This window comes from Dasypus novemcinctus, chromosome 17 (genome assembly GCF_030445035.2).
Source record: "Dasypus novemcinctus isolate mDasNov1 chromosome 17, mDasNov1.1.hap2, whole genome shotgun sequence".
Classification (NCBI taxonomy): Eukaryota; Metazoa; Chordata; class Mammalia; order Cingulata; family Dasypodidae; genus Dasypus; species Dasypus novemcinctus.
In genome coordinates, this window is record NC_080689.1 from 5510836 (window position 1) to 5524107 (window position 13272).

General features: G+C 40.0%; 1 protein-coding gene across 8 annotated transcripts in view; it reads right to left on the reverse strand.

The window, feature by feature from the left end:
* REV1 (REV1 DNA directed polymerase) overlaps positions 1-13272 on the reverse strand; it is a 100698-nt gene that overhangs the window by 69356 nt on the left and 18070 nt on the right. For 6 of the 8 annotated variants that reach the window (XM_058278187.2, XM_071208736.1, XM_058278188.2 and 3 more), the window contains 2 exons: positions 11808-11871; positions 10275-10398 (listed from right to left, as the gene is read on the reverse strand). In XM_058278187.2, the coding sequence (XP_058134170.1) occupies positions 10275-10398; positions 11808-11861 (178 nt within the window). In that variant the 5' untranslated portion in view covers positions 11862-11871. Of the gene's footprint in view, positions 1-19; positions 41-10274; positions 10399-11807; positions 11872-13272 lie in introns of those variants that run through there. The other 2 variants (XM_012524953.4, XM_004458060.5) reach the window with 2 other exon arrangements.

Genomic DNA, 13272 nt, shown 5'->3' on the forward strand with positions numbered 1-13272 from the left:
ATAAGAGGTACTTTCTCACCCAAGTCTGTTGCCACGTGTTGAAGCAAAACGGTGGGCCATGGCTGCGAGAGGTCAGCCTTCCTCTTCCCTCTTAAGGCTCCATGGGCCCAGTTTCTTCTGATTTCAGCTGTAGGATGGCACAAGGCTCAGCTGCTCTGTTCTCTTCAGCTGCAAACTATCAGGAGGATGACTCATCTCTTCCCAGGGCCACAGGATCAAAGCTGACAAAGGTCCCTCCTCTGGCATCTATGGAGCTCTCTCTAGTCCTGTGTCTTCTCCCGAGTGTGTGTCCATTTATAGCCCGCTAAGGGGGCGGGAACTCAACCCTGAGTCGTAATAATGATGTGGTCAAAGTCTATTCTTGATTTAATTAAGTAAATATAAGCCTTTGAATTTAATACAATCGAAGGGTATCACACCCAGAGGAAGAGACAAGTTTATAAACATAATCTATTTCTCTTTTTTTGGAATTTATAAATAATATCAAACTGCTATAATCTATCCTCTGAATTCCAAAAAAGTAATTACAATATTTTTTAAAAAACAACCTTAAATCAGTAACAAAGTTACATACAAAAATCACATCACAATCAGTTTAAAGAAACATAGTTTGTCTTGGGGTAAATTCCCCTCTGGCTGTAGACCTGTGAAACTTACAAAACAATTTATCTGCTTCCAATATATATCTGCACAGAAAAAGGACAAACATTTGCATTACCATAAGGAGAATTTGGGAGGGAAAGAGGAGTCACTGGCTCCCTACAGTTCTGGAAATCTGCAGAGCATCCTCCAGTAGATTTCAAAGTCAGAGCGTCATTCTTAAGATGAGGGATTCTTCTCCCTGGGGCCTCCCACAGAGGTCCACCCTTCCAAAGATCTGCCCAACAGCCATTTCCTTGGTTCCACCTTCATTAAGAATCTGGGTGGCAAATGAACTGAGCTCCAGACCGCAAGAACACGGGGGTGATGGCCACTCTTTCCCCAATCTCTGGAGTACAGTGAGGTGGCAGCAACACTCTCCCTAATCTCTAATCTCTGGTGTACAGGCCCAACCCTCTCAGAACACTGAGACGGCAACCTGGCCTTCCCTAATCGATGGGGGACAGGTCTACCCCTCCCAGAGGTTGACCTCACTCCCCCCAACCCTTGGGGAAAGTGCTCTACCCTCTCTGTAGCCTGGAGTGGCATCTCTCCCCCTGAACAGCAAGCTGGAATATCCTCCCTCTTCGAACGCTGGGGCAAACTCACCCTCTCCATACACACTGGTAGGCTCCCTCTCTTGGTCCAAGGCGATGTCTTACTTCTAGACCTTGGCTTCCGTGGTTTTCCTCTTAAAGCCATTTTCCCTTCCATCTCTCCCCTTTATGTCCCTTTTAGTCCAGGCTGACAGCATTTTATTCATACAGCTCTCTCAAAAAGCTTGTTGGATTACATGCAGGAAGCAGGGGTCCAAGTTATCAGACAGAAGGCTTTCCACAAGTCTGTCCTGGATAATTGCATTGTCAATCCTGGCTTACAAATTCCAAGTTTAGTTAATTCCTTAAATGGGGCATTATCATCTGGGGGTTTGATTTCTAGAGGCGTGGAATTTCTGGAAAAAGTTTGTTTGTTCTGTGCCCAACAATTCCGTTATCAGCTTATCTCTTTCCTCTAATATTTTCTTATAAGCTGCAAGAAGAAGCTAGGCTGCATTTTCCACATTTGGAATTCTCCTTGGCTAAATGTTCAAGTTCATAATTTTCAAATTCTGTTTTCCATATAACATCAGGAGTCCATCTGGCTAAGTTCTCTGCAACTTTAAAACATGGATCGACCTTTCCTCCAGTTTCCAATAATAGTTTCACTTCCTTCTAATGCCTTATCAGAAATAAATTTAGGTTCCATATTCCTACCAACAGTCTCTTCAAAGCAATCCAGGTCTTTTCTATCAAGCATCTCTCAATTCCTCCAAAACTTTTACCCATTTATAAAACCGTTCCAGCATTTTGGTAATTGCGAAAGCACAACCCCATTCCCAGTACCAAATTCTGTATTAGTCAGCCAAAGTGGTGCTGATGCAAAGCACCAGAAATCTCTTGGCTTTTATAAAGGGTATTTAGTTGGGGTAGAAGCTTACAGTTACAAGGCCCTAAAGTGTCCAACTTTACCATAAGAGGTACTGCCTCACCCAAAATCAATTGGCACATGGTAAAGCGAGATGGCAGGCGATGTCTGGGAGGGTTCAGCCTTCCTCCTCGAATTTAATACAATCAAAGGGATCACACCCAGAGGAACAGACCAATTTACAAACATAATCTATATCTTTTTTTTGAAATCATAAATAATATCAAACTGCTACAGACTATGACCAAAATCTGCCTTTTTATCTGTTAGGATCTTAGCTTTTGTTTCAATTGTCTAATAATTGCAACAAATTTTACTGAACAATCCAACCTTTTCCCCCACTGATCTGTGGAGACCCTCTTAATTTTTTTCTTTATATACACTCCATACCCACCAAACATACTGAAGACCCCTTTCCTACTTTAAATATTTAACCAATCTAGTGAAGTACAACATTGTTCTAAGGGTTTTAATACTTAGTTTATACACTAAATACATACATACATACCTATGTACGTATATATTAGGAATCTAATTTACAATCAAATTTATATACATGGAGTACTTTAAACCATTTACCTCTCTATTCTTATGCCAGTTACACCAAGTTTTAATTACTATAGACTTTTAATATTGCCTGTTCTCTCATCATTGTTCTTTTTCATCATTGTCTTCATTAGTTCCAACTGCTGTTTAAGGAAGACTGCTGGGGAAAAACTAAAATATAAATCAGGTAATTTTCTGTAGCAGGCTGGATATCAGTAAATGGTACTAAACAAGGATAAAATGTTGAGTTTGAAGCACCATCACTACCTCAATGAAAGGATTTCTGACATTCTAAGAATTCAAACTATTTAGCAACATTTCTTTGCAAAATAATGTGTGTTCCTATTGGTAATGAAAGCACTCCAGGAAATGGAAGTATCTTCAACACAGCTTAAGTTATATTCTACAATACTTCCTATTTTTACTTTTATTTTACAGGACATTCTTTAAGAAGATATTTTTTTACTCTTTTTTTTAGGAGGTACTGGGGATTGAACCCAGGACTCTGTACATGGCAAACAGGTATTCAACCACTGAGCCGCAAGAAGATTTTGTAGGCAACTAAATTTCAGGATTAACAAAAACCATTCCTTCACTCAACCAGAGCGAGTACTGGACAATTAAACTCAGTATAAGCAAAAGACATACACAAAACAAAGAGCAACAATTTAGGTCTAGAGTCCTACATGCAAAATTCCACTAGAGTGACCACCACCACACACCACCAAGAAAGCTTCATAGAGACAACTTTCATGTCCCGTGGCACAGCTTATAAAGAGTTTTGCTCATCTGGATAAAACAAATTCTACAACAAAATTCTTAAATCTTGCACAAAAGCTTTCTGTGGTGGTTTGGAGCTGTGTACCTTTGAAAAACACTCTTAAACTTCATTCCTGTGGATGTGAACCCGCTGTAAGAGGGACATTGTAATGGGGTCACTTCAGTTAAGGTGTGGTCCTCCTCAATCGGGACCGTCTTAATCCTATTACTGGAGTCCTTTATAGAGAATGAAACTCAGACATACAGAGAGAGAGAGAAACCAGGGGAAACAAGGTGGTCAGGGAACCTGGAAGTGAAGGGAGAGGCCAGGAGAGGCCACCAAGGATCAAGGACCTCCAGCAGTTGGCTCCAGAAGCCCAGTATTCTCGAAGAAAGCATCACCTTGGCAGTGCCTTGATTTGGGCTTCTCCTAGTCTCAAAACTGTGAGTCAATAAATCCCCACTGTTTAAGCCAACCCACTGTATACTATTTGCTTTGGCAACAAGGAAACTAAAACACTATCCTGGACAGTGCTCTGCTGAGCTAACTAATGTTCAGCATGCCTTCCATTTCATTCAGCAAAGCAAAAGACCTTGATTAAATGCTGGCTGTGGCGCATGCAAGGAAGAAAGCAGTGCCTGTCTGACCTCCTCTGGCCCTACGATGGTAATAACCTGTGCCTGCACTATCTCAGTAATTAGAAAAGGCAACTTCTAGCAGTTATTGATGAAGAAACAGAGTCACCTTGTCCTCTGCCTCCTGCCCAACACTCGTGCGCCCAGCACCTGGGCTGCTCCCTAACCACCTCAGACTGTCACCTAAGCCACACATCCAACATGACAGGCACAAAACCAAACAAAAGTTTAAGAAAAGGTTCAAAAGCCTAGAGAAAAATTTTTTGAGTACCTACTGGGTAAAAATACCGTACCAGGCAGCCAGTAAAATTAGAAGAGGAGGCATATATTAATAGTTCTCACCCACTGTCAGAAGCTAAATGTCTACATCCCTACATTTACAAAATTGTGATCTCACAGAAAACAGAAAGAAGGATATACATATATATCCACACAAAATAATTTCTGGAAGCCTCTGCTTTAACAGATTAGATTTGTCAGCATTAAAATGGAGACTTTTCCAAGATCACCACAGTCATATTTTCAGAAAACATTAATATAAGGTTGAATGTTTTCACACAAACCCTATCACTTGAAACATAGTCTGTTATACTTGCATAGTTCAGTGTTTCATTTTGCAAACTGTGTCTTTGCCTGCCTCTGCCTTGCCACAAAATCCAAAAGAGCCAAAGGCAAAGTACACGTTCTTCTAGTCACATTTTGAAAAAAGTAAAAAATGTCCAGAAAGCCTCTTTCCACATAAACCCAAAGAAAGCGGAGTACAGGCCACAAGGTAGAAAGCACTGGCTCACAAAGGGGCTTCCAGCAACCAGCATGGCCAGAGCCCATCTCCCAGCGCTCATGGTTCAGTAGCCGAGAATGCTGCCCATTCCATACTGAAAATTACAGATTTAAAGAAGACCACAAATCAGCACTAGTGGAAAGATTAAAGATACTAACATTCTGATGTCCACATGCAAAACCCTGTTATCCATTCATTCACTCAGCTCACACCTCCTGGGCACCTGTGATGAGCCGAGCGTGGTTCTGGGCACAAAGGACGTGACAGTGAGGAAGACGCGATGTGGTGCTTATATTCCAGCAGGGAGACGGAAAATAAGTGTGTCGGGTAAGTAATACCAGTTTAGGTTTAAAAAAAATGCTAGAGAAATAAAGCTGGCCAAGGGGTAAGGGAGCCCTGGAGGGCAAGTACACCTACCTTAGACAACAGTGGTCAGGGAAGGTCTCCTTGAAGAGGAGCTGGGATTCAAATGATGATGGCAGAAGTTGCGGCCAAGTAAGGCCTCAGGTGTTATCTTTGACCCACAATGGGTAAAGGGTTCCCATTTAAAACGGGGCTTCCTGACTCCAAAGAACTTAACATATAAATAAAAATTGGCAAAGCAAGACAAAAATCAGGTGCTAAAATGTTTCTAACACCATGAAACTTTATATCATAAAAATACCGTGGCCTGGCTTAGCCAGGAAGTGGGCAAGACCTAACCTGATCTGGGTCTTCATGGCGAGCACAACTCCGGTTCACAGGAAGGAAGGAAGGAGCTTTTCACCAGAGGCCAAAAACATCAACACGAAAGCAAATCTAGACTATCTGAGGAAGCTGTAGACCAAAATCACAGAATGAGGATGAAAATGGAGGCTAGGATTAGGACTAGAAGGCTGTTAACCAATTCCATCTAGAAGACACCTATTTATCCAAGACCCAAACTCCATCTCAGCTCAAACATAGTTCCTAACACACAAGCAGCATCCAAAATATGTCTTCAGTTGACTCAAATGAGTTAAATGGAAGGTTCATGGATTGGAAAACTCAACAAAGTAAAGATGCTCATTCTCCCCAAACTGATCTCTATGTTTAATCCTCTTTGTAACAAATCCTAGCAAGGTACTTTGTAGACACGGACAAGTTTATTCTAAAATTTATATGGAAAGGTGTAGCCCCTAAAGTAAAACAGCTAAAGCAATTTTGACAAAATAATAATGAGGAAGGAATCACTTTACCTGATACTAAGGCTTGACTCATAACTACAGTAATCAAGCCAGTGTGTGGTGGTGGAAGGACCAATACATAGACCAAGGGATCAAAGACCTCAGAAATAAAAGTGCAAAGTAAATGCATGAAGGGCAGCCTTTTCAACAAATAGTGCTAGAGAAATTAAGACAATAACAGGTCAAAAAATAAAACACATCTCAAAAGAGATCGTAATCTTAAATATGAAACATAAAACTATAAAATTTTTAGGAAAAAAACATAGGGGAAAATCTTTGGGCTCAAACACTAAGCAGAGTTCTTAAACCTGAAATTAAAGCACAATCTGTGAAAAGAAAGATCGATAAACAAGACCTCAATACAATTAAATTTTTGCTCTGCGAAAGACCATGTGAAGAGGATGAAGAACAAGGTACACATTGGGAGAAAATATTTACAAACCACATTATTTGAAAAGGGACTAGTACTTGAATATATAAATATCTCTTAAAACTCAGGGGAAAAAAAATGAATAATCTAATTAGAAAACAGGCCAAAACATGAATAGACATTTCAGTGAAAAGGATATACAGATGGCAAATAAAAACAGGAAAGGACTTTCAATATCATTAGCCATGAGGGAAATACAAATTAAAGTCACAATCAAATATCACTACACATTTATTAGAATACCCGAATTTAAATTTATAAAAACACAAAACTGTCCCTACTAAACACTGGTGAGGATGTGGAGCAATTGGAAAGCAAATGAAAACCACAATGAAGTATCACTACACAGCTACGAGAATGCCTAAAATAAAAAACACCAAATGTTGGCAAGGAAGTAGAAAAACTGCATCACTAATGCACTGATAGTGGGAATATAACATGGTAAAACCACTCTGGGAAAATCTGGCAATTTCTTGAAAACCAAAATATGCAACTACCATACAACCCAACAATTACACTCTTCTGTTCACACAAAAACCTGTACACAAAAGTTCAGAGCAGCCTTATTTTTAACAGCCAAAAACTGGAGACTAATGATGTCCTTTCACCGGTGCACAATTAATCAAACTGTGGTATATCTGTACCATAAAAAGGCACAAACTACTGACATACACAACCTGGAGAATTTTACTGCATGAAAAGAGCTGATTCCAAGAGGTACAAACTGTATATTCTGCTTACGTAAAATTCTTGAAACAACAAAATTATAGAAATGGAGACAGGTTTGTAGCTGCCGGGAGTTATAGGGGGACTGAGAGCAAAGAGGAAGTGGGTATGGCTATGAAAGGAGCAAAGGGGACAGTGGGTATGGCTATGAAAGGAACAGGGGAGGGGGCATGGCTGTGAAGGAGATGGACTGCTCCACGTCAGCCTGTACCGAGGTCAACTTCCATGAGCCTATACTGCGGTCAACCTCTGGCTGTGGTACTGTACAACAATTCATGCAGCGTCCCACTGGGGGAAACGGGGTAAAGGGTATAAAGGGGCTCTGTGTTATTTCTTCAAACTGCATGTGAATCTGTGATTATCTCAGAAGAGAAAGTTTTAATTAAAAAGATAGGACGGAAAGCAAAGAAGTTAATCTTTACAAGAAAAAACACTTTTTCTTTTACAGCAAAAGAAAAGAGAATGAGCTGACAGAGACAGAGAATCCGCAAGACGGGGCTCTCCAGGCCTATCTCAGGCTCACGGCTAACCTGGCTGGGAGAGATGGGGATTTGGGAGAGAAACTGCAGCAGCAGAGACAGAAGCTTTAACGGAATCAAGAAACCTTGGATAAGTCCCATCTGGGAGCAAGATGAAGACTCGAGTATAAAACAGCATCCCATTTGTCTTCCTGATTTAAAACATATTCTTTTCTTGTTAATTAACTATACAAGCTGGTGCTAAATTGTTTTACTTATAAAAACTACAAAGTGTTCACTAAAGCGTAAAGTTTTTTTAAAAAAATCTTTTCCATCACCACAAATTCAGCATAATGGAACTCTACTTGCAGAATTATATCTTAACCTTAAAAATAACAAGAACAAAACTTATTATCTCTATCCTAAATGAAAAAAAAAAAGGTTCAAAATAGAAAACACCTTCTGGTCTCACACAAATTATGACAAAAGCAGAATTAGAATTCCAGATTCTCACCCACGGAGGAAATCACTGCAATAGTCACTATTTTCCCCTCACACAAAGAATAAATATCCTTGCCTTCCTTTTATGTGAATAAGGGTGCCTTCAGGAACTGGGGACTTCCAGAAACAGCTAACAGGCAATGTTTATTTCTTATTAACATTCTGAATCTTTTACAGTACATCTCAGGAAAGGCTTTGGAGCTTGAATTTGCCAGGATATCTAAGTAGGAAAGCTGAAGCTTTCTGCATGTGAACATTCCAAAGCTGTACCAGCTAAGTCTGATAAAAGTTCAATAAATAGCCTGTCCTTACTAAACCAGGCAAATTTTATCAATTAATACTCACCTTTAATTTAACAATATTCACTGAGTGATTATATCCAGTCCTTGAGTGTGACAGTTTGAGATTACTTTTGAATCTCAAAAAAGATGTTTGTGAACTGGTCTGTTCCTCTGGGTGTGAGCCCCTCAGAATGCATTAGATTTCCCTGAGATGTCTTTGATTAAATTATGTTAAGATTAGGGCTTTAATTTGACATCAACAGAATGTGATGCAGGGCTGAGTTCCCACCCCCTTGGAGGGCTGATAGAAACGGACACTCACAAAAGACACACAGAAGAGGAGAGAATTTGGTCATTTTGGTCCTGCCATGGGGCAGAAAGGAGAAGGCTGAAACAGCTAAAGCCCTGGTAAAAGAGATGAGCCATTTGCCTGATAGTTTGCAGCTGAAGAGAACACAGCAGCTGAGAAGCCCCAAGAGACCAGGCAGAGATCACCTGCCATCTTGCTTCAATGCATGGTAATTGACTTTCATGAGTAACACCTCTTACGGTACCTTGAGTTGGACTCTTAAGGTCTTATGACTGTAAGCTTTTACTCCAAATAAATACCCTTTATAAAAGCCAACCAAGTTCTGGTATTTTGCACTGGCACCCCTTTGGCTGACGAATATACTGAGTAAGGTGCCAAGATGACCAGTGTCTTGTCTAGTAAATAGGCAAATACAATAAATCATAATAGGGAAACGGACTTTGGCCCAGTGGTTAGGGCGTCCATCTACCACATGGGAGGTCCGCGGTTCAAGCCCCGGGCCTCCTTGACCCGTGTGCAGCTGGCCCATGCGCAGTGCTGATGCGCGCAAGGAGTGCCGTGCCACACAGGGGTGTCCCCCGCGTAGGGGAGCCCCACGCGCAAGGAGTGCGCCCATAAGGAGAGCCGCCCAGCGCGAAGGAGGGAGCAGCCTGCCGAGGAATGGCGCCGCCCACACTTCCCGCGCTGCTGACGACAACAGAAGCGGACAAAGAAACAAGACGCAGCAAAAAGACACAGAAAACAGACAACCGGGGTAGGGGAGGGGAATTAAATAAATAAAAAATAAATCTTTAAAAAAAAAAAATCATAATAAATGTTAGGATGCAGATAGGCATAGGCCCGCAGGGGTGTGAGAAGTCAGTATGAAGACACTGAATAGGAGAAAGTGATCAAGAAGGAGTGTAAAGAGACTACGGAAAAGCAGGTATCAACCAGGTGAGAAGTAGAGAGGGAAAAATATATCAGATTGAAATACAAATTAATATTCATTCCCTTTATTTATAAAATGAACTAAATGATCTTAAGGGAGGACTCCCCAAGAGAATGGAGAGGAAACCTTGGCAGTAAAATCTGATTGCCCTCATCTTTCCCCTTGGCAACCGAAATGCTGGCAGCTAGGTTTATACCCTTCTCCAGGGAAGTGTCCAAAAGATTTCTCTCTAAGCAATCTGACCAGCCCCTTCCCACTGAATAGAGGCACAGACATTAACAGCTGCAGATTCACCAAGGAATAACCCAACAGCCGCCAGCCACGCGCAGGGGACTTCCAACCAACAGGATGCCTGCTTTTCATTTTAAACATCACTTGATTGTGTAAATGATGTACTTTGATAAAAACTAAAATAGAAAAGACAGTGGCAGGTAGAGGTGGGAGGGAAGGGAAAAGTGACAGACCATCCACGTAGAGGCTTTCGTTTTTGTCATTTCTATATACACGATAAATTACTAAAAGGAAAACTTCGGAACAAATCACTCTAGATCTTGACAGAAGTACGTACACGCTAAATCAGAAGCCTAGAAAGTAAAAAGTACTGGACCTGTGTAGCCGTTGACATAGATTGCAACACCACTGAAGATTGTGGACGGAGCTCCCTCCTGCACAGCGGCGTCGGAGCGAAACTGTTCCTCCAGTTTCTGGACCTTTGCAGCCATATATCCACCCTAGAATCAAAAAGAAGGCAAACCAATAGCAAAAGTTATCTTTTCTTTCCCTCCTTTTTTTTTTTTTTTAAAGAAATTTATATGGGGGGGGGGAGGAGTGCGGGCAGGGATCTTATGCTGTGCTAGTGACCAAGGTAAAGTAATGACATCTTAAACACAAATTATAAGGCAAGGCAATAAAACAGGTAGTCAAAGGATACTTCTTCCTCTGTCAGCTCAATTTTTAATACTTTCATCACATTCTTATGGTGATAAAAGTTACTTTAAGAGTGGGGGAAAGGCAGGTGAAGAAAAATCAACATAATGCCATGAAATACTGTTCTTACTTTTATAATCTAGCAAAAGTCACCCCCAAGTTTGAACCAATTAGAAATTCATAAGTGGCCATTAACAGTGTATTTTAGACCAGCTTCTATTATCTCTTGTATTTGGAGCTTAAAATTAACGACTTCAGGTACAGAAAATGAAGCAGTCCCACTATCCAGTGCAGTTTTCTGCACGTGGGTAGGAATACAATAAATGTTTCACTGGTGTTAAATTCTGGATCAAACCTATTTGATAGCAATACTAATTTTCAATAGGTAACATAAACCTCAAAAAGAATGTAAGAACATTATTATTTTCCTTAAAGCCCTCTACAAATCTCTGAATTCAGCTGTACTTTTCTTGAACCTTGTCATAATTAAGCTTGGTCACTTAGAATTATTTAAACTCCGGGTGCAGGTGTCCAGAAGCAACAGTTTGAATCCCCAAAATGGAAATGGCTTGTTTTTGCAGATTACTGAAGTATTACATGTTCGCTATAAAGACAACTTTTTTTTTCCCCCTAGGAAACATGGGAAAGTACGAAGATTAAAATTAAAGTTACCTATGATCCCATTCATTGCTAACATTTTGGGATGTTATTTCCAAAACTTATTTCTATGCCTCAGAGCTTAAAGGTTTTACAAAAACAGGATCATGTATAAAATTCCTTTCAAACACACCCTTTTTAGTCAAGGCCATCTTTCCAAGTTAAGAAATATAAAGCTAAACGATGGCTGCATACTGTTGCACTGCTTAATTTGACCAATGTCCTGTTATTGTATATTTACGTGGCTTCCTGTTTTTCAGTATTATGAGCAAAGCTGTAATAAAATCATCATACAATAAATTTTTGTACACCAGCCATTTCCTCAGGATAAAATTCCTGACAGTAAAGTTTAGAGGTTAAAGATTATGAATATGTTAAAGCTCTCAATTTCATTAATCTACAGAAAGTTTTAAAATGTACACTTTTGAAAACTCAAGGAATCTTTGTCTAAAATGATCAACATTTTAGAAAACTCCTAAAGCAACATTATAACCTAAAAGAAGAATGAAAAATAACTAGAAAGTTCAACAATTATTTTTATTCTTTTAAAACACACCCATTTTTCCCAGCCATCATTTTCAGCTCGTTTCCTCCATCCACCTCGCCTCATGGTGGAGCTTCTGTATTGGGGGAAAAGAAAAATATGTCAATTTTATAACATAATAAACTCAATTGATATTTTATATCAGTATCAAGAAAAATTAAAAATTAAAATTAGGTCAAATTTTCAATTCATTAAAGTTAAAAATTACAATACTGAGTCCATTTTTTCTTAAGTATAGCCTCTCTTGCTTTACATGTGAACACCTTCCTTGGGAGAACGCTCATGTCTAAATTCTAACTACTTTAAAACTTCAGGAGAGAAAATTTTTATGCCTTCCTGATGAGTACCTATCCTAACACCCTTTAAATAAAACATCATCAAATCCCACTCACGAAGACGGGCTTACTTAACTTTTAAGTATTAGCATGACAGAATCTAACAAAACATTTCCCTTCACGAGTTGCCTTCTCTCAAATGCTGATCTCTGCTACCATACACTAGACACTTAAGAGTGTGAACATAATGTAATTCATCCATTGTGCAGAAAGCCCCAAAAGGAATCAACTAAACAGTGCATTTGGAGTGAACATGTCACTGATGTAAACTGGTAAACCTGGCATTCTCCGTAAGGGAACACTTGGCCAGCTGGAGTATAAAAGTGCCAAGCTGACCGAATGATGGCACATCTCAAGTGTCCTCTGGTTCAGGGGCAAGCGAGGTATAAAATGACTTGTAAGTCAAAGCAGGTAATAAACAAGAGCCCGTGGAACACCAAAGTCTTCTGACCAAACGGCTCTATCTTGGGATATGACTGTATTAATTTTCACAAAATTTTATGACCCCATTTAGATACTTTTCTTCTATTCACTATCTAGGTATCAGGTAGCTACCACTTATCAGTAGAGAAGCCTTATCCATTACCCAAGTCAGACTAAGAGGAGAAACTTTACTGAAGGGCACTTTTTTCTTTTTTTCAAGGATGTACTGGGATTGAACCCAGGACCTCGTACATGCAAAGGAGGCACCCGACCACTGAGCTACACCCACTCCGCTCAATGACACTTTTAGCCACACACATCAGCAAATAGTTTCTTTCAGATATTTGTATTCTTGGCATACTGTGGGATTTAGTTTTTACTCAATATTTAGATTAATTATGAACTTCTACTACCTGCTCTTAAAAATGACTAAACAATGTTGAGACAACATCCCCAAAAAGTTAAGGCCAGGAGAGAAACAAAAATAGCACAGATGTTTGGGGCCATGTGCAAAGCGCTCAGAAAAGGAGACACGGACAAATCCTGATCAAGTAGGACGGCTGCTGAGGCTGCGTCACTGTTCATCAAGTCTATTAAAGCTAAGGGCATGGCACTCAACGTCCTCATTATCCAGTACCAAAACACTGACTTTCACTGTTGAAGATTTCTTCTCTTTGCAACAGGTTCACTTGGTCCAGTCCCTCAGGGTTACTCCCTTT